Below are 22,243 nucleotides of genomic sequence, written 5' to 3'. Positions count from 1 at the left end.
GCAGAGGAAAATAGTCTCTGTCAGAAACAATCCCTCTTCATTCATTCGGTCATAGCATCCTATCGGAGGTGACCCCGGGAGGCTGGACGGAGGGCCCTGCTCCCCGGCAGCCCTGTGACCTAGGCGGCTTTCTCAGCCTCTCTGTTGCCTCATCGTCACCTTGGGACTGACCGCAGCACCAGCCTCCGCCGCCCCAGAAAGACTGAGTGAGAAGACGGACAGATGACGCTTAGATCGGGGTGGGGACACACGGACTGCTCAGGAGGGTTGGCGCCAGTCACCCCTGCTGACGTTACTGCTTTCTCATTTGTTTCAAGTTTTTAAAGGGAAAGTGTGTTTTCCTCATTAGGAAATACCTCTTTAAATGAATTAAAAACATTAGGTCATTAGGAATTCAGTGGTGGTATCTTCTAATACATCAGGTTACTGCCTTTTACTTTAGGCTGTTTCGTGTAGCAAAGTAGGGGCTTTCCAAAGCACAGTGGGTCGTTGTAATTACCTAGAATTTACAGTGTGACAAGGATGCCCTTGAAATAGCTTCCTGCCTCTCTGATGTGCTGGGTAGTTTTGTATTTTGGCTTTGCTGTGTTTCTCAGGAGGCAGTGTGACCTGGGTTGAAAGTGTGACCTGGTGCCTCCATGTACCAGGGGTTTGACCTTGGCCAAGGGGCCTAGTTTCTCCCAGTGGAGACTTCATTGTCTTTAACATAAAGGCATAGGACCAGATCTTTCCTAAGGTTCCTTTCAGTTCTGCAAATCTGTATCCAAAAAATAACCCTCCAATTTTCCAAGTGGCATGACTCACTTTCTCTGTATTGAAAGAGACACAGCAGTGCATCATAGCGCATGGCGGGCTTCTGAGCTGCAGCGAGAGATGATGTGGCCAAGGACCTTCAGAAAATTTCTGTCTTTTCCTGGTACTGCAGAATTGGTTGTTTGAGTTTTCTTTTGGGGAATGGCAGACTGAACTCAGGACAGCAGCGTGGTGTCCTGGGTTTACTTAGGACAGCCAGAAGATGCCCTCTTCTCTACGAGGTCCCTGGCCCGGCACAGGCGGCTCCCTGTCCTGTTGAGTGAGCTGGATTTGACGGCAGAGCTCCAGGCAGTGCTCTGTGCTCTCGGCATCACTGTTGATGAGGGTGTTCCCAGATGCTGAGGGGCTTGTGGGCTTCAGACGGAAGCGGATACCTGCACTCCAGGCCATGCTGCTGCAGAGCCACCCCCGAGGGGGACACTGTGCAGAGACCACGCCGCCTGTGAAGTCCTTGCTGGATCGTGGAGCACCTGGGAAGTTCCACCACGGCTCACCCGTGCACTCAGGAGCTGCTTCCCGTCACCCACCCCAGGCTCAGACAGCAGCGCTGAGTCAGGTGGCGATGGACTTCCGGCACTGCCAGGGGCCCGCAGGGGCGACGGAGGGACTCGGTGTGAGGACGTTGGAGGCCCCTCTGGGAGGACTCAGTGCACAGGGTCGAGGGCAGGCCTCCCCTCAGGGACGCTGTGTTCACCCCCGCGTCCAAGTGTGTCCAGAACCGGGCAGTCAGAGGCAGTTCCCACGAAGTGGGGAGCCGCGTGAAGGGTGTCTGCTGGTGGACACGGAGGCGTCTGTCACATCTTAGCAGGGGATGGCGTCCACGCAGTACTGGTCTCTGGAGCCGTGCGGTGCCCCGGGAACATCTGACGGCGCGTTCTCAGCCGCAGGTTCTTAGTCACACCTGTAAGCCCCTCCTCCCTGTCTTTATATAGCCTGTGTAAACCTTCAGAAACGCTTGCCCAAGTCTCAGTTTTTTATTGGAAACTAAACATTTTTGATAACATAGTCTAGCAACAGTGCCTTCTGGTGTTTATCCCTTGAGAGGTTTTGCTGTTGAATTATTGAATTTATTTTTGTTTGTGTAATGCCTTGCCTGGAGTGAATCTACAGGTCCTGTTTCCTCGTGGTATGTGGTTATTGATGCTGCTGCTCAGTTTAAATATATATATTTTATATATAATTTACACTTTATATATATTAAGTATACTGAAAATAACTTTAGGCAGGCTTCCTAGGGTCACCCTGTGTCTGAGTAGCATATTGGTCAGCCAGCCAGTCACTACCTGCTACCCCTATGGCTGCCTCATTTCTTAGGTCTCCCTAATGAATTTCTCCCTAAAAAAACAAAAAACAGCCTTGCCCATTAGACAGCATTTGGGAACTGCAGGACAGAATGAAGGAAATAATCATCTGTCTCCCTAAGGCACAGCTGTACCCAGGACAGAACGACCTGAGTCCTCTAGGTTGGGCGCCGGGGTGGGACGGCGCCCAGTCCCTGTGCTTGGTGGACTTCAAGTCTAGTAAGGAAGTAAGTCTGAGAACACGGGCGACGGAGATTCCTAAGTTTAAATGGCATCTCTGAGACTTTTTGATGAAGTTTTAGTTTTAACAGTATAAATGCCCTAACTAAAATACATCTTTTATGTTTTCCTGATTTTCAGATATATTTCACTAAATGTGGAATTTCTAACATTGTGTTCTTCCTGCTCTGAATTGTCCTTTGATATTTTTTCCGCTACCACTAACTATAAACAGCAGAAAATGGGTGGGGAAGAGAAAGCACATATTACGTGTTTTGTATCATTTTTAGTGAAATGAAGGGTTTATATGATGTGACCCGTGAAAACGTCCTCTCTCAAACGTGCTTGGGTGCGCTCAGTATAGATTAGTTCCCTTCTTGCTCCTGCTGTGTGTTCTGCGGTTGGACCACAACAGAGAAACAGTGGGAGAGACACCTGCGCCCGCGTTCTGCGTCCTCCACGGTCTCAGTTCCGCCGACCATCTGTCACATCACGTGTGCTGTTTATTGAAGAGGCCCCCATTGTGCACATAGAACATGATGTGTTCTAGAACTAGATGGAAAACAGCTGTAATTAGCCTAAAGATAATTAGCACTTCACTGTTAAAATGAAACACATTTTCTTTGACACTCACCTGGCCTGTTCTTCACGGCTCACACTCGGGCTCGCTTTCTTAAGTAGAGACGAAGCCATTGGAGACACACTTTTGCCAGAATGGCCAGTGTCAGAACGTGGTTTTGTTTTGTTTCAGTTTTCAGTTTTATTAGGTAGAATTGTTACAGTTTGACTGCACATACACAATATATTGCATGTAAATACATATAGACAATATACTGCACATATTTTTTAAAAATTTGCATATATGTACTGTTCATTGTTTCTAAGAACGTTTAGAGCTTTAGCTTTTTAAACTTACATAGTTATCAAAGGAGTAAAGCCAACCACAAAATAAGAATTAATTAAAAAAGATACATACACCCTGCTATTAACAGCAACATTATTTATAATCGCCAAGACATGGCAGCATCGTAAATGCACATCAATAGATGAGTGGGTTAAGAAGGTGCAGCATATATATGTAATGGAACACAACTCACCATAAGAAAGAAGGGTATTTTGCCATTCACAACCCTTCATTCACTTTTTCTTTCCACTTCAAAAACCAGAATTTTATAACTGGCATAAACATTTCCATTACATCTAAAACAACCTAGACATACCTAGAAATAAACTTAACCAAGGAGGTTACCTATGCTCTAAAAACTGTAAAACACTGATGAAGGAAATTGAAGATGTTACAAAGAAATGAAGAGAGATCTTGTGCTCTTGGATTGGAAAAATCAACATTATCAAAATGGCCACACTACCCAGAGCAACCCACAGATCCAGTGCAACCCCTGTCAAAATACTCACATTTTTCACAGAACCAGAGCAAGCAATTCCAAAATCTTTATGGGACCATAGAACACCTTGAATTGCCAAAGCAATCCTTTGTAGGTCTTTTTTTTCCCCCTCTTTCTTCTTTTTGTTGTCTTGTCTTACGGTTTGATGACTAGAGAAGTTCCTTTAACATTTGTTGTAAAGCTGGTTTAGTGGTGCTGAAACCTTTTAGCTTTTATCTGTTATTTGATTTCTCCATCAAATCTGAACGAGAGCCTTGCTGGATAGAGTATTCTTGGTTGTAAGTTTTCCCCTTTCATCACTTTAAATATATCATGCCACTCCCTTCTGGCTTGGAGAGTTTCTGCTGAAAAATCACTGATAACCTTATGGGAGCTCCCTTATATGTTATTTGTTGCTTTTCTCTTGCTAATTTTAATATTTTTTCCTTATCCTTAATTTTTGTCAAATTGTGCCTTGGTATGTTCCTCTTTGGCTTGATGCTGTGTGGAACTCTCTGTACTTCCTTGACTTAGGTGACTGTTTCCTTTCCCAAATTGGGGAATTTTTCAGTCATTATCTTTCCAAAAATTTCCTCAGGTCCTTTCTCTCTCTCCTCTCTTTTTGGGACCCCTATAAATGACTATTAGTGCGTTCATGTTGTCCCAGAGTTCTCTTAAACTATCCTCGTTTTTTTCATTCTTTTTTCTTTTTTCTGTTCTGCAGTAGTGATTTCCACTAATCTGTCTTCTAGCTCATTGATCTGTTCTTCTGCCTCATTTAGTCTATTCTTGGTTCCTTCTAGTGTGTTACTCATTTCAGTGATTTTATTCAACTGTTTGGGTATTCTTTATATTTTCAAACTCTTTGCTAAAAACTTCACACTGTGCATCTATACTCCTCTTGAGTTCTCTGAACATATTGGCCATCATTACTTTAAACTCTTTCTCAGATAAACTGCCTGTCTCCTCATCACTTATTTCGTCTTTTGGGATTTTATCTTGTGCCTTGGCCTGGGAGATATTCCTCTGCCACCTCATATTGTCTATCTTTCTATTTGTATTTTTAGGTAGGTTAGTTATGTGTCTCGACCTTGGAGAGGTGGCTCTCTGTGGGAGACGTCCTGTGTGTCCCAGCAGCACACTCCTCTCTTGTCCCCGAGGGCCAGGTTCCAGCCAGTCCCAGTATAGAGTCTGGCCTGCATTTGTGGATTCCTTCCACAGGCTTTGGCTTCTTATTTCTGTTATCTGCCCCTGGTGGATGTGGCTAGACTAGAGGCTTATGCAGGTGGAGCTGGTGCCTCCCCACTGCTGACTGAAGCTTGGTCCTGGTCTTCTGGTGGGTAGGGTTGTGTCTAGGGGTGTGTCTAGTGGCTCAGGAAGTCTGATGGATGGGGCTAGATCTTGGTGCTGATGATGCAGTCAAGACTCCAGGAAAGCTCATGTAGATGAACACTCCCGGAATGTCTGCCACCAGCTTTTATGTGCCCTGGGTGAGCTGCAGGCTTCCCCTACATTCCCAGGAAACCTTCCAAAACCAGCAGGCAGGCCTGACCCAGGTTCATATGAAATCACTGCCTCTGCCCTTGGACCTAGCACACTTGAGATTCTATGTATGCGTCCCAAGAGAATGGAGTGTCTGTTTCCCCCAGTCCTGTGGGGCTCCTGGAGCCAAGCCCTGCTGGCCTTCAAAACCTGATGTCCTGGGGTCTCCCTCTCTTCCCACTGCCAGAACCCTGGGCTGGGGAGCCTGGCGTGGGGGTCAGAACTCTCATTCCTGTGGGAGGGCCTCTGCAACTTAATGTTTTTCAGCTGGTGGGTCTCCCACCCTGGGGGTATGGGGCCCGATTATATCGAGAGCACGCCCCTCCTACCATCCTGCTGTGGTGCCCTCTTTATGTTGCCAGTTGCAGAAGATCTTCTTTGCTAGGTTCCAGGCTTTTTTTCCGATGGTTGTTTAGCAGCCAGTTGTGCTTTCGTTGTAGTCACGAGGAGAGGGGAGCGCGTGGTCCTAGCATTCCACCAGCTTCCACGTGCTCGTTTTAGATTCGATGTCGCCAGTCCCTTCCCTTTTTTCCTTTAAAGTGGTATTTGCCAAACAGTATCATAGGTTCAAAGGATTCACTTCTTTTTTATTTTTAAATTGCCAAGCATTTATTTTTCAAATATATTCTAAAATTCACTGTTAAGTGGAAATATTTGTTAAGTTTCTGAAGCAGAATTTCAGGAAAACATTTGATATTATGATGATAAATGGTTGCTCTTCTTAGATGTTAATCTTGCCAAGTTTATAGTGGCTTTTCAGTGAGTATATGTTAAGTGTCTGTTTTAGCTCTTTGATCAGGAATAAGCATTATTTTGAGTTTTTGAGGCTGAAAAGAATTACGTTCAGGCATGCCTCGGAGATACTGCAGTTCGGGTCCAGGCCACCTCAGTAAAGCGAGTCACACACATTGTTTGGTTCTCCAGTGCACATAGAAGTTACCTTTGCACTGTACTGTAGTCTCTTAGTGTTATGTCTAAAAACACCACATATGTACCTTAATTTAAAAATACTTCATGGCTGAAAAGTGCTGACCATTAGTATCTGTGGAGCACGGTGAGACCAGGCGTGCCGTATACGCCATGATGTGTTCAGTTGACTAATGTGAGAAAGCTATACCTGAATTATTCGTATACACATAACCTTTGACCTGTGATTTGATAATACTCGGCTGTTATATTCTATACGTACTTGTGTTTGTGTGGAATTCTTGATTTATCTAAAACAAACTATCTTATTCATGTGGGCTTAACTTTCTGATAACTCTGTTAAATGCACAGCAAAGTCCTTGTGGAAATAACATAGTTTTTGTAATCTGCGGCGTGTGGTCCTGTTTGTAAGTGTCCTGAAATATGCTCTATTTAGTAGTAGCCAGCTATGCTATGTGTAGGGGATACTACTTCAAAACTGTGTTCACATGTTATCTATTAAAAGGTAAAAAGTGTTCATTGCATGCGTCTATAAAAATATACCTAGTAGAGTCTAAAATTCATTCTGGTCCTTTCATTGTGTCATTTGTCCTGATGTATTTGACAGTCAGAGACAAGCCTTAATCATGCTTGAACCTTAGTATTGCTTCTACCTAATTGAAGAGCATTTCTCTAGTTAGCAGAGTTTGAAACTAGAATGGTTTTGTTAAAATTGAAATGTTACAATTTTAAGAAATTGTTAGTCTCTTTTTTTATTTCTCTATTGGCTTCAGAGTCAGACCTTGAAACCAAGATCCATCTTCTAAAAGTCAAATTTCTGTAGTATTTAGGACAAGATTGCTGTTTTATTTCATGTTCTGTATACACTGCTGCCTAACACAGTCCCCTGAAACAATGAACATGTCTGTCTCCCCTTGCTGCGGTCTGGGTGGGCACATGGTCCGTGCAGCTCAGCGGGGGCTGTGGGCCCAGGGGCTCAGCCCAGGCGGGTGTCAGGTCCACAGCTGCTGGCCGGAGATGTGCTCCCACGGGACCGTCCATGCCCAGCTCGTGTCCAACAGCAGCTTCCTTCAGGGCCTCGCAAGCAAGAGGGTGCAGAGATGGAGCTGGTCCCTGGGACCGAGGCCACTTCTGTGGGGTTTATTCCCTGCTGGGTACACCCAGACTCTAGGGAGGTGATTGATCACACGGGGGCATGTGTGCCAGAGGTGGGCTCTCAGTGGCTCCTGCCACGTCTCCTCTGAGTACCCTGAACTTCTGAAGGGACCCACTTCCCCTGCCTTGTGTCCTAGGGTGATGGCACTCCCCCTGCTTAGCTCGCTGTTGTCCCGCGATCGTGAACCAGTCATTTCACGTAGATGAGACTCCAGGAAGGTGCAGACCAGGGCAGAGGAGAGCACATGTTCATTTGCAGTTTCGCTCGAATGGCCTTTCCTTGTTGTTTAGATAAGGAGCTTTGTCAAGCTCTCAGGTACTGCCAGAGCGGGCAGTTGGGAATCTCTTACCCTGTGTTGATTATGTAAATTCTGTTTGCCTTGTTCAGAATCGGCAAAGGTTTTCAAGGTGTCATGAAGAGATGGGAATTTAAAGGCCAGCCCGCTACTCACGGTCAGACGAAAACCCACCGGAGACCTGGAGCTGTTTCAACTGGAGTAAGTATAACCTTGTGATCCTCCTTTACAGCCAAAGGTTCAGCCTCTGTGCGCAGAGGGCTTCAGTCTGTCCAGGGGACCGGGCTGTAATTTGAATGTGACCCCAGGTGAGTGCTGGCCTTACTTTGTCACATGGTGACGGCCTGGCTGGCCACAGCCAGGACCCTGGGGACTCTCCTGCCTGCTTCCTCGTTCCTGTCTCTGTCTCCCCTCCCACACTCTCTAGCCAGCTGCAGGAAACAGGGTCAGAGTGCCCTCCCTGGTCCCTCACAGATGGATTTTGTCTGTACAAAGTACCAAGGGACCATAGGGAAGGGTTGCTAAGGACAGTATAATGATGCGAGGGAAAAGTAGTGGAGAAAAAGTGGAGACAGGCAGTGAACGTGCAGGAAATAGAGGGGGAGTTGTGTGTTGCTGACCCAGTCCCCTGGACCTCTGGGACTGGTCTGACGCTGGTCCCAGAGGTACGGCGAAAAGGGCCTGCAGGAGCCTTATCCTTGAGACCATGAGAGATGCAAATTCAGTCTCTAAAGCTTGCAAATATATTCTCCCTCTTGTAAGAGAGAGACAGATGAAAGCTACTCTTGAGCGAGTTTCTCACCCAGCGGATTGGGCTGGCAAGCTGCTCACTTTTTGCCACTCCATTGGCAGGAGTGTGGGGAAGCAGGCACCCTCACCCGTCCCTGGCGGGAGTGTAAAATAGTGTGTCCTCTGTGGAGGGAAACTGTGGCAGGCACTATCTAGCAAGGCTGCACGTTTGCCTTTGACGCAGGAGTCCCACTTCTGGGACTTGACCCTGTATGTGTTCTCCCAAAGGTATAAAGTACGTCTGCACAAAATTAGTCTTTGTAACTTTATTTGTCAGGAGACTAGGGAGACACGACAGCTAAGACCCCAGACTTGGAGAAACAGCTCGAAAGGACATTACAGTTGTCAGAGTTCAAGTGTGGCTGGTAGATTAGCTAATGTGTTACATTTCCTGAGTTTCGTAACTGCTGTGCGTATGTCAGAGAGCGTCCTTGTTCTTAGGAGACACACTGAACTACTTGCAGGTAAAGGAGCATCGTGTCTGCTGCCATGTTGCAGGCGGGGCGGGGCGGGGGCTGGACAGCGCGGCAGCTGGAGGGGTGTCCTCCAGCATGTATGGAATTTGTTTTGGGTGGATGGAAATGTTTCAAAACTGATTATGATAATACACAACTCTGAATGTACTAAAAACATTAAACTATACTTTAAATGGCTGAAGTGTGGTTATGTGAATTATATCTCATTACAACTCTTTAAAAAAATTAGGCCTATAGGAGAACCGAATCTTATGACTCGAGTTGGTTATTCTTCATGAAATACACTGTTCTGTTTGTAAATGCTTCTTCCATTAGCTATTAAACGGCCTGAGTCAGGGTGTAGTTTTAACAAGTATAAGTTTACTTGAGGAGGGCAGAGTCCTTTTTACTAAGGTCATGCTGAGCACGGTGCTTATCAGACTGTTTATAGAATAAGTAAGAGACAGTCTGTAATACTCAGAATTGGCTTTAAACTGTTGGCTGCAGAGTAACCAACTCTGCTGATAGGCTGAGCTGCTTCTGCTGGGAGTTTCACCTGTTGTGAGAACAGTGATGCAATTGTTTTTATTTCAAGAACTTGTATCATGAGCAGCTTTCCACTGTGGATGTAATTCAGATTTGTTTTTCCAGATGTGGAATATGATCCACTGTCAAAGCTAAAATCAGACGATGTGCGGCTGTTTGATTTACACGAGTTAGAGACGGCCAGGGCCGGCCAAGCAAGCCCGGAGCTCTGATGACTAACTGTCCTTTAATCATTCCGCGGGACGACAGAAACATCAAAAGCAGGGCTGGGAGGGTAGGACCGTTCCGGCAGCAGAGCTGTGGGTGTTCATGCAGGTTACTGAAAACAGGCCAGGCGGGCAGTATTTTTCTTACAATGATGGTGTGACTTGTTTGTATGTCCTTTGTTGTTTTTGTTTTTACTTCTTAAACCATGATTGGCTCAGTTACTCTCATGTTACTGAGTTTTTCTCTTAAATGTGTTCTTAGTCTGTATTTTTGTTGTTTTAATCTAGTTTAGAAATTCTCTAGGAGTCAGTTTGATTGAATCCACATTTAGTTCTTTACCGGGGCCTAGCAAAACATGGGGGAGAACATTTTAATGGCTTATATCTTACTTGCATGTTGGTTTCATGGGTACTCTTTGAAATTGAAGGTACTATGTAAAAAGTGCAAATGTGGTTCTCTCCTTTAGGATGTTGCCAGAGTCTGGCCTGGAGCTAAAATGCCGGGACCCCTGGGGAACATCGACAGGACAGCATTTGGACTGAGAGTAAGTGTCTGCAGTGGCCCTTTTAGGGATGGTGACAGCAGTGCCCCAGGGCAGAGGCACGGGACTCCGTATTTTCTTTATGGGGTGGTCTTGGTCATGTGTGTTCATTTAATTTCCAAGCCATTGAATATGCACGCATTAAAAAGGAAAATTAGTTGTCTGCTGTTTGATCTGGAAGGTTTCCATAGGGTGGTGTTGCACGAAAGAGAATTCTGAGCATTGCGTTCAGTAAGCGCTCTGACAGAGTAAACAGGAGCCCCACGTGTATGTGCCGCTGAGCCCCATATAAGCACAGAGACTGGACGGTTACACACCAGAGTACTTTGAGTAAATGTCAAATGTGTGGGTGCATGTAGGAGACAGTTAAAACAGGGAAAGGTAGTACTAAAAAAAAGCATTATGGCATATACATCCATTTTTATAGAATGATTATGTGTTTAACTTGAGGAATATATGTGATATCTAAGTGAAAATGAGTTGAACCATAATGGGTGTCATATATTTTTATGAAAACTCACGTGTACACATGTATGAAAAGCATACAAAATGCAAAGAAGGAAATAAACCACTGGGAAGAGCGCCCCCTAGAGGGAACCACTGGTAAATGACAGTTTGGTGCATATTCTTCCAGCGTCTGTTCTAGGTGTGCTTTAGTTACAAATTTTGACCAGCAGAAAGTTTTGTAAATTTTATATAGTGTAAGATTTTTTTCCCCTCTCCTATTGCTTTTATACTTGCCAGAGACACCTATTTGTGTCCGTGTGTGCACGTGTGTACAGGAGAGAGACTTCAGTCTCCAGAGGATTTAGTATTTAGCCATAATTACGTACGAGCTATGGGTCAGGCTTGATCCCCCCCCCCCCCAAATGTTTTCTCCATGTGACGATCTGTTTGAAAACCATCTGCTCAGCACACTGTTTAAAAATTAGACCCAGAGACGTAGTGGCTTCCTAGTTCCTAGTTGCAGCAAGCTAGTATTGACTAATTAAAAATAAAAGTTTCCGCTTGTTAATCTTTCTGGCACCAGAATGTTGAGACATGAGTTTTCTGCCCCGTCCATGAGATGTCCCTGCTGTCCTTACAGCACGCGTCGTCCGTGGGACCTGAGTTTTTTCAGTTCTCATTGAGCATTTTGAGTTGCTAACATGATTAGGACTTTACAGGCTACTTAGAGCCTAGGATTATGTTTGTTTTAATGTAAGTATACTTTCAAACTTTTACTTAAAGTTTGATTTCATTTCTACTTTAGGTGTGGAGAATAAACACAAAGCACAATATAATCTACGTAAACGGCTCTGTACCAGGACACAAAAACTGCTTAGTCAAGGTTCGTAGAGCTGCCTTTATTTTCCTTGTTCAGATACATTGGTGTATGCCACTCTGTCACCAGAAGTGTGACTGGAAAATAAGTGGCTATTTTTCCCCATATTTCCTGCTAACTTTTCCACTTTTGAGTAGCAACTGAGTGAAAAAAAACTGCACAAAAATCTTTAGTCTATGTCTCTAAAACCATGAACCTGCAAGAGGGGAGGACCAGTAAGCACAGAGCTCTTCATAAATACAGAAGGGATATTAGGAGAAGGAGTACAAGACACATAGGGCACCTTCCAGAATATCAGGATATCTCTGTCCTTCAAAAAAATAACTTTTTCAAGAGTACTTTGACACAGGAATTGGAAATATATGGGTGGAAGTTAAATGAAAATCAACAAGAAGGGTGGCTTAAGACTTTTTTTTTATTGCGCTTAACTGCATTGTGTTTTGCAGAATATTGAGTTGTTTTTTGTTGTTGAAGTACAGATGATTTACAGTGTTGTTAGTTTCAGGTGTACAGCATAGTGATTCAGTTATATATATATATATACATATGTATTTTTTCTTTATAGGTTATTACAAGATACTGAATATAGTTCCCTGTGCTGTGCAGTAGAACCTTGTTTATATACATTAGTTAGTAATCCCGAACTCCTGATTTCTCTCTCCCCACCCCCTTTCCCCCCAGTTAACCATGTTTGTTTTCTATGTGAGTCTTTCTGTTTTGTAAATAGGTTCGTTTGTGTCATATTCTAGATTCCACATATAAGTGATAGCATATGGTATTTTTCTCTCTTTCTGGCTTACTTCACTTAGAATGATGATCTCCAAGGTCCATCCATGTTGTTGCAAATGGCATTTTTTTATTCTTTTTTATGGCTGAGTGGTATTCCATTGTATAAATATACTGCAGCTTCTTTATCCAGTCATCTCTTGATGGACACTTAGGTTGCTTCCATTCCTTGGCTCTTGTAAATAGTGCTGCTGTGAGTATTGGGGTGCATGTGCCTTTTTGATTTAGAGTTTCTTCAGGACACAAGCCCAGGAGTGGGACTGCTGGATCACAGGGTAAGTCTGTTTTTAGTTTTCTGAGGAATCTCCATACTGTTTTCCATAATGGCTGCACCAAACTACATTCCCACCAGCGGTGTAGGAGGGTTCCCTTTTCTCCATACCCTCTCCAGCATTTGTCATTTGTGGACTTCTGAATGATGGCCATTCTGACTGGTATGAGGTGATACCTCATTGTAGTTTTGATTTGTAGTTTTGATTTGCATTTCTCTGATAATTAGCGATATTGAGCATTTTTTCATGTGCCTATTGACCATATGTATGTCTTCATTGGAGAATTTCTCATTTAGATCTGCCCATTTTTGGATTGGGTTGTTTGTTTTTTTGTTATTAAGTTGTATGAGCTATTTATACATTCTGGAAATTAAGCTCTTATCACATCATTTGCAAATATTTTCCCCCATTTTATAGGTTGTCTTCTTGTTTTGCTTATGGTTTCCTTTGCTATGCAAAAGCGTATAAATTTAATTAGATTCCCATTTGTTTATTTTTGCTTTTATTTCTATCGCCTGGGTATATTGCCCTAGAACATTGCTAAGATTTACGTCAGATAATGTTTTGCCTATGTTTTCTTACAGATTTATAGTATCTTGTCTTATGTTTAAGTCTTTAAGCCATTTTGAGTGTGTGGTGTGAGGGAATAGTCTAAGTTCACTGATTTACATGCAGCTGTCCAGTCTTCCAACAGCATTTGCTGAAGAAACTGTCTTTTTCTCCATTGTATATTCTTGCCTCCTTTGCTGAAGATTGATTGTAAGCGTTTGGGTTTATTTCTGGACTCTCTGTTCTGTTCCATGATCCTTTTGTCTGTTTATTGATTTGGCAGTTCCAGGGCTTCTGTGATTCCATATAAATTCAGGATTATTTTTCCTACATCTGTGAAAAATGTCCTGAGTAATTTGGTAAGAGTGTGTATTAAATCTGTAGATTGCTTTGAGTAGTATGGCCACTGTAACAGTATTAATGCTTCCAATCCAAGAACATGGGCTAGTTTTACGTCTTTAATTTCCCTTATTGATGTTTTATAGTTCTCAGCATATAAAATCTTCACCTCCTGGTCAGGTTGATTCCTAAGTATCTTATTGTTTTGGATGCAGTTTTAAAAGGGATTGTTTACTTTCCCTTTCTGACATTGTTAGTGTAAAGAAATGCAACAGATTTCTCTGTTAATCTTGTATCCTTGCTGAATTCTTTCTTTTATCAGTTCTAGTAGTTTTTGTGTGGTGTCTCTAGAGTTTTCAGTATATACTATAGTATCATCTATATATAGTGATAATTTTACCTCTTTTCCAATTTGGATCCCTCTTCCTTGTCTGACTGCTATGGCCGGGACTTCCAAGACCTTGTTGAATAGAAGAGGTGAGAGTGGGCGTTCTTGTTCCAGTTTAGCAGAAAGGCTTTCAACTTCTCATCATTAAGTATTATGTTATATTGGTTGTGGGTTTGTCATAAATAGCTTTTATTAATGTTGAGATACGTTCCCCTAAAGGTAGACATTTTAAGATGTATTATTACTACTAGCATTGCTCTGATTACACATTTAAGTGTTTTCCTTTAAAAATTCATGTTCATTTTTGTGTTCAAAACAAAGAAAACATTTTACAGGATCGATTTGAAAAAAAAGTTCTTAAGGTCTCCGACTTATTTCTATCAAGTAAACTGCAAAATAATTATTCTGCCTGGGCTTTAAGCCAACGTAATACAAAGTGAGAGCTCACTTCTGAATTTTAGTCTTCCATTCTCCATTCTGAAAATAAATTTGTAATAGAAGTGATATCAGCAGTTCCCAGAAATAGATCCTTCACTATTTGTCCAACAGTAGTAACAAAAGTAGGTTGAAACTTGGATTTGTCAGATGGGGTCTTTTTTCTATGTATTCTTTTCATTTCTTAAGGTAGGTTCCATTACTAGGACAGGTACAGTATTTTAATCTTACAGTAATTAACATTCCCTTTTTAGAATTCTTCACTTGGATTATTCTCATTTTCCTTAAAGAAGAAATGCATTTGATTAATGCTTAGAAGATTTTTTGGGTTTTGGTGGGTTTACATAAGGTTTCCAGTGTCCAGGTGACCCAGTCACATATGCAGTGACAGTGGTGGAAGCCGGCAGGGGTGACCAGGTCAGCTGTGTTCAAAACGGCCACGTGTTCAATGGTTCTGATCCGGATGTTAGAGACAGTTTATAACCAACAGAATTCATTACTCAGGTTTCCCGCCCACTTCCCTATGATGGGTGAGGGCCTGCTGTCACTGAAGATGGCAGTTCTACAAGAGGAGTCCAGACACAGCCTGAGACACCACAGCATCAGAGCAATGTCTAGGCACTTTGAACTTTTAACATTCTAGTGAATGTGTTTCCAACAAATTTTGATAAATCTTTTAACTCTCTTGTAACCCTAAATGTCCATCCCAAACATTAGGTGTGGGGGTTTGGGGAGTGTCTTACATGTTCTCTGAAGATTCAGCCACTGTTCCACTCTCCCAGGGGTCGCCCAGCAGGGGGATAAGCCCCTTGCCCTTGGAGGCCGAGGCTGCCTGCTGGGCGAGCGGCCTCCTCAGCGCCCGCTCCCTCCAGGGGACCTCATGGCTCCTCAGAGTACAGGGCACAGGGCTGCTGGGAACTGTGTTCTTCACTCAACTTAGTAAGCTCGTCTCAGGGCTGACCAGCCTGTTTAGCTAATGTAAGCTTTGTGTGGTCTGGATTCACTAAATGCACTTAGAGCATCCGTCGTGTGTTAGTGATGCTGACATATTTGACATATTTGCATGTCATGTCCCTACAGCCTAATTTATAATTTAAGTTTATTTTCAGATTTTGGTTTTTTTGTGCTTTTTTGTGCTTCCTACGCTCACCTTTCCTCAAAGGATTTGGACTGCTTTGCTAATACACATAGATATAAAAGAACGAGGTAGAACGAGGTAGATAGTCGAGGGAGTCCTGAAGGCAGGGAAACACTAAAGTCGGGGTGAGAGTGACCACACACCTACCGTAGTGTCATGCACGTTCCTTCAAGGGGGACCGCCCCATTGTAGGTGAGATGTCAGCATTTGTTTCAGATCAGTGCATTGCAGGACTGTGGCAGTGACCTTCAAATAGGTAAGTACTGCGTCCATCCCAAATGTTCCTCAGCTAGGACAGAGCTGTAAAACGTCCGTGCCTGAGGATGCAGTTATCAAATGAGCACATAATGTTTTTTGTGTTTATTTGCTTGGGTTTTATTTTCAGTTATAAATTCTGAGATAAATTGGTAAGAATGTAACTTGTTTTTTCCAAGTTCAAGTTTAACCCAAGATTAGGAATTGGAGAAAAAAATAAACAAGTTTATTCTCTTCTGGGCAACTTACTAGTAATTTCTTGAAACAATTTTAATGAGAAATTCTGTACTTAGCTATTCCTCGCTGCTGTGTACTTTACTTCAACCAAATACTTCAACCAATCATTTTGGTAGTAAGAAATGAGTAACCTTTACTCTGTATAACTTATGTCTAATGTTTTATTTCTCTGAATGGATGCTGTCTGTAGAATGAGTCAAACTTTGAAAACTCTAGTAATGTTTTCCAAAAATCAAGAAAAATTCTAGATCATATCAATATTTGCACTGTTTCTCAGTTTATGAATTTACAAATGTAGTTAGATTTTTAGAACGTAGAGTTATAGAGCTGTTTTAAAGACTTATGGGTTTATTATTTTTGTTAAATACTATTCTGTCCTTAGCTTGTCAATGAGAATATGACTTGTTAAATTTACATGGTGTTTTTGTTGGTCAGAATTAAGAGCACATAATTCAAAATAAGTTTTAGTAATAGGACAATTAGCATATATTTAACACAATACAAAAAAAATCTATGATAGAAAATAAAAACAGATGGTATGAGTAGATGATAAAATCAATAGATAAGAAGTAGATAGTAATACCTTTTAAGTGTGTCAGTTCTTTATATTTGAAAAATCAGTTGAGATATAATTGGTATTTATGTAGTAATTGTAGAATGTAATTTATCCTGTTGGGCAGTTCTAGTTACAGGTAAAGTCTAATCAGAGTTGTTTTACTCTTAGGAGATGGCTGGCTAACTTGAGGATGGTTGCCTTTGTGTCATTGGATGAATTGAATTTTGGGGGATAAAAAATACACATTGAGTTTCTTTTACTTTATATATAAACAGCTGTGTTATTCACATTAGAAAATGTAGAAACAGATATTCCTTGATTATGAGTAAAACATGCTGACTTAATTGGTATCACTTATTAGTAAGAGCTTTGCCTCCTCCCCCTCAGATCAAAGACTCCATACTGCCTGCGTATAAGGATTTGGGTAGAAATCTGCCATTCCCTACGTATTTCCCTGACGGAGATGAAGAGGAGCTACCAGAGGATTTGTATGATGAAAGCGTGTGTCTGCCCGGAGCCCCATCCGTTACGTTTGCCTGACCTCGCAGCTGGGGAGTTCTGATGAGCAGGACGGGGGTGTAACCAGGAACTGCGTTCTCCCAGTTACAGCACACTTACTGTCTTTGTCAAGGGCATAAATACACGTATCATTCGTCCCCCAATTGAGTTGAATTTTGTTCAAAAAAATTGCCACATTACACATAAATCAGTTAAGTAGATTGAATATGCACATTCAGATACACTGGAAGTTTGCATATTAGCAAAATCTTTGTAACTTGTGAGCTGCTTTTTTTTTAAACTATGTATTTGTCACAGTATCCTAAATGTTTATAAATTTAACATCTTTTACTAAAGAAAGTTGTCTGTCTTTGTGAAAGGGTGGCTGTCAAGCTACATCAAATCATATGGGGATTCCCACAAACCTGTGGTCAACTAATCTTCAAAGGAGGGGGCAAAAATATACCATGGAGAAAAGACAAGTCTCTTCAGCAAATGCTGTTGGGAAAACTAGACAGCCACATGGAAATCAATGAAATTAGAACACTCCCTCACACCACGCACAAAAATACTCTAAATGGCTTAAAGACTACGCACAAAAATACTCTAAATGGCTTAAAGACTTAAACATAAGACAAGATAACATAAAACCTCTAGAAGAAAACACAGGCAAAACCTTCTGGCATAAATCATAGCAGTGTTCTTCTCCTAGGGCAGCCTACTCAGGTAACAAAAGCAAAAATAAATAAATGGGACTAATCAAACTTAAGCTTTTGCACAGAAAAGGAAACCATAAGCAAGACAAAAAACAATCTGTGGAATGAGAGAAAATATTTGCAAAAGATGAGACCTGTCTGACAAGGGCTTAATCTCCAGAATATATAAACAGCTCATACAACTTAAGAAAAAAGCAAACAACTCAATCCAAATCCAAAAATGGGCAGAAGATCTAAATGAGAAATTCTCCAATGAAGACATACAATGGCCAATAGGCACATGAAAAAATGCTCAATATCACTAATTATCAGAGAAATACAAATCAAAACTACATTGAGGTATCACCTCAAACCAGTCAATGGCCATCAGTCAAAAGTCCGGGAATGATAAATGCTGGAGAGGGTGTGGAGAAAAGGGAGCCCTCCTGCACTGTTGGTGGAAATGTAGTTTGGTACAGATGTTACAGAGAACAGTATAGAGATTCCTCAAAAAATGTAAAATAGACTTACCATATGATCCAGCAATCCCACTCCTGGGCATATATCCAGAAGGAACCCTAACTCAAAAAAGACACCTGCACCCCAATGTTCATAGAAGCACTATTTACAATAGCCAAGACGTGGAAACAACCTAAATGTCCATCAACAGATGACTGGATGAAGAAGCTGTGCTACATTTATACAATGAATACTACTCAGCCATTAAAAAGAATGAAATAATGCCATTTGCAGCAACGTGAATGGACCTGGAGATTATCGTACTAATTGAAGTAAGTCAGAGAAAGACAAATATATCACTTATATGTGGAATCTGAAAAACAGGACAAATATATTTACAAAACAAACAGACTCATGTAGAAAATAAACTTACGGCTACCAAAGGGGAAAACGAGGGGAGATAAATTAGGAGAGGAGCTGAGATTTACAGATACAAACTATATACTATAGTCCCCATATGATTTTTTGGTTGTTAAACCTATTTAGGTAAACCATTTTCTAAGCCCTAAAAAGAGAAGGGAATTGATTTTCATTTAAATTACAGAAACATGTATGTCACAGTTAAAGGCCTGTCAAGGACAATAAAAGCATAAATTAAGGCCCTTATTTACACTCCTGTTGGGAGGCATAGCTGTTTTTAGTTAGATTACTCAACTGTAAGATGGGTGAAATTACTTTTCCTTGATACTTTCCAAAAAGGATTTTAAATGGCCTGGTTTTGTACATTCTACAAATTAATCACTTGTTACTCAAAAGTGTTAATGGCTGCTGGATTTCTCTTCATTGCATGAAATGAAAATCTGCTTACCAATGGCTACTTATGACAAATAATTAAGCTTAACAGTCTACGTATACATAAGCAGGCCTCATTTAACTGCTCCATTTCCTCTGGACTATACTGGGGACCCACAGAATATAACAACTCCAGATGTCTCCTGAGACGTGGGTCACATGGCCACTCAAGTGTCAGGTCTCCATCAGTGCTCTTCTGATCACTAAGGAATTTGTTACTTAGCAGGTCAGCAGTCATTTCCTGCCCATGTTCTGTTTCTCTCATTCTCAATTTTAAATCCAAATGTAGCTACATCTCTTTTAAAAGTTTTCATTTATGCTTCATCTCATTTCATTAATGATTTGTGGCCACTGACAAGAGATCCATGCCTTAAACTAGTAAAGTAAGGGGAAAACGTGTTGGGAGTAGTTGGGCGGTGGGAAGGAATGGTGCCAATATAATACAGGTGGGCAGGCTGTGCAGTTATTTTACTTGGTGTGGCTCTAAGCTCCCAGGGTGCCAAAGGAAAGCAAGTAACAATCTGTTATGTATTTCTCTTTCTTTAATCATGAGTTCCTCAAGAGGAATCATTTTAAATTGTAGTTAAGTCTTAATAGCATGCCTTTTTTTAAAAATCAAAAACAAATATAACTTACCAAGCTAGAAATTCCTGATTTTGTTAAAAGATGAGCAAACATCATATTCAGGGGTAAAATACTAGACACACTCTAGTCAGCAATCAAACGAGGATACTTTCTACTGCTTCTTTTCAGCGATGTACTTGGAGATCTTCACCAATGTAGGTAGACAAGAAAAAGAATGATATAAATATTGGAAAGTGAGGACAAATCTCATTTCTAAGGAATATGGTCAATCTACTAGAAAATCAGTCTATCGATAGAACTGTCAGAGCCAATGAAGACAGTTCTGGTGACCAAATGTAGCCTTAACATACAAACATATAACAGCGGTATTTAACTGGAAAATTACATGGGAGGAAAATGGATACCGTCCACAATAGCAATTTTAAAAAAGGTTACTGAGGAAGAGGCCTGACAACCATGCTGATGTCTTATTGGAGAAGGTGAAACATTGAAGGACATGAAAGAAAATTTAAATAATGGAGAGGAGTGTCATGGCTATGAATGAGACGACCTAATGCCATGGAGAAGTCAGTTCAGTTCTATTTTTAGAATCTCAAAAGGACTTACTATAAAACTGTTAAAACTGATTCTAAAATTATGTGTAAATACAATAATAACCAAACTTAAAATGGTACCCATTAGTTAGGTATATCCCGTACCATGCTTAGTGATTATTTATACTTAACTTTGAAATTCAGAATGCCTTAATTGCACTCCTTTAATTATCTGCATTTGACCAAAAGACTTCAGTGAACTTACAGTTGGGTCAAGATTGCTGATGAAGGCGTGGGAAGCAGCTGTTCCCCTGCTAGACAGATGAATGCTACGGCTGGGAGAATGTAAAATCCTGTTTCTGAATAAAAGCACCTACAGAGGTAGAGGGAAAGGAATCCCAGCCTCTAAAAGCTGCCAGATGACAGGAGAGTGAGTGGAACCTGACTGTCTAAGGACCGTTTCCGCAGCTGCTGGCCGGGGCATGCGGGGTCGTGGAGAAGGCAGGGCGCCCCCTCCCCAGCCATCGCTGTCTGCCTCTAGAGTCTGCACGTCGACTGTGTACCGCATGTGAGTTATAAGGACAAATTTTAGGATCATCTTTTAGGATCTTTCAAAGCCGGACCAGGGCAGAACATGCACCCCTACCCCCAGTCCCCACTGCCAGCACCTGTCTCCAAGGACGACCGGGCCCCGTTCCTGTGGACGTTCAGTGGCCAAGAAGCTGCGTTCTGCTGAGCCCAGTGGAAGAGGGCGGCGCCTTCTCTACGCTGATGGGACACAAACGCCAAAGTCCGCCTGGTCCTACAAACACTAAGCCAAACACAACACATGACTTTCTAGGAACCGTGGGTCTCTATTTCTGGCCGCAGCCCCCGTCAGTCATCACATACTCACCCGAGGGCAGTGGAACTTGGCCTACTGTGGGTAAACAGTACACGGTCCCCCCCGTTTGGAGCCCAGGGTACTAGTGGTGACTCCTGAGCAGTGTTGACCTTGGGCAGCTGTGAAGCCGTGGCTCCCACACAAGTCCTGGTCTGGGCCTGAACTCGATCCCCTATTAGATTTTACCTTGAAAAGAGGAAACTTTTTGTAACCAAATGTCCCTCAGATTAGACCTGTGTTCCAGCCTTGGTTGGTACTATCAGTTGTAAGACAGGTTAATAAATACAGAACATGGTATAAATTCTGTAGGCCTCAGGAAGGCCAGATGGTCCAAGCAAACCTGCTTTGAGAGCTACAGTAAGTACTGGTTGTCCTTTCTTTCCAGGCCCTTACCTTACTGATGAGTGGAGCTGAAGTTGAAATGCCAGCGTGGGCGAGTCCTGTCGTTATGGAGGGCCCCGGCACGGGGTGAAACTGGGGTGATGCCAGCTGTCACAACACTGAAGTGTCAGTGGAAGTGTTTCCCACAGCAGCTGTTAGGAGATTAAGTATTTCAGAGGCAATACCTAGTGGTTTTTGTAACCTTTTATGCTAAGGCACAGACCTGCTTTTCAACTTTTCACGAGGGGTGGAATATAAGGGTGATTTTTACAGCTTATTTCCAAAGATAAATTTGTGAGTGGAACCTGACCGTCTCAGGACATGATGAAATATGTAAGAACTATGGAGTTTTGTAACGTGGTCTTTATATGTTTAATGTAGTAGCTGTTCTGACGGACACACACACACACACACACACACACACATTAAGGCAGGCAGTCTGCATTTCTGAAATTGCAGGACACCTTTCATCAGTCTGTGGGAGACCTTGTTTTACATTCAGCAGCTTACCCTGTTTAGTAATCAGAAGGCCCCCTCGTTAGATTAGGCCCCGATGGCAGAGCAGAAGGACCTTGGACTCACCTCTCATGAACACAACAAAATCACTACTAACTGCTGAACAACCACTGGTATAAAAAACTGGAACCTGCAGAAAAAGATGAGCATCTAAAGACAGAAAGAAGGAACCACAGTGAGCTATTAGGAAGGGCACACTCCCAGTATAATCACATCCCATACCCCCATGTGAGCAGCCCACAAACAAGAATAACTGTATTTCAGTGGTTCCCCGACAGGAGGGAGAGTTCTGAGCCCAGGTCAGTCTCCCCAGCACAGGGGTACGTCTCAAGAACACGAGCCCCCAGAGCATTTGGCTTCGAAGGCCAGTGGGGCTTAACTGCAGCTGC

General features: G+C 42.3%; 1 protein-coding gene and 1 long non-coding RNA gene across 4 annotated transcripts in view; one reads left to right on the top strand and one right to left on the bottom strand.

Moving 5' to 3' along the window:
* MRPL3 (mitochondrial ribosomal protein L3) overlaps positions 1-21,681 on the top strand; it is a 45,678-nt gene extending 23,997 nt beyond the window's left edge. The window contains exons 7-10 of one of the 3 annotated variants that reach the window (XM_032489513.1): positions 7,728-7,836; positions 10,099-10,176; positions 11,426-11,503; positions 21,343-21,681. In XM_032489513.1, coding sequence (XP_032345404.1) covers positions 7,728-7,836; positions 10,099-10,176; positions 11,426-11,503; positions 21,343-21,429 — 352 coding nt within the window. In that variant the 3' untranslated portion in view covers positions 21,430-21,681. Of the gene's footprint in view, positions 1-7,727; positions 7,837-10,098; positions 10,177-11,425; positions 11,504-16,839; positions 17,307-21,342 lie in introns of those variants that run through there. The other 2 variants (XM_032489507.1, XM_032489517.1) reach the window with 2 other exon arrangements.
* LOC116666493 lies at positions 19,605-21,107 on the bottom strand. The gene is made up of 3 exons (XR_004323384.1): positions 20,970-21,107; positions 20,743-20,885; positions 19,605-19,725 (listed from the first exon to the last, which is right to left on the bottom strand). It is a non-coding gene; the product is annotated as an uncharacterized LOC116666493 (long non-coding RNA).
* Positions 21,682-22,243: the final 562 nt, after the last annotated feature.

Source organism: Camelus ferus, chromosome 1 (assembly GCF_009834535.1).
Source record: "Camelus ferus isolate YT-003-E chromosome 1, BCGSAC_Cfer_1.0, whole genome shotgun sequence".
Lineage (NCBI taxonomy): Eukaryota > Metazoa > Chordata > Mammalia > Artiodactyla > Camelidae > Camelus > Camelus ferus.
Note: the sequence above shows the minus strand (reverse complement) of the source record. Positions and strands in the feature narration are given on the sequence as shown.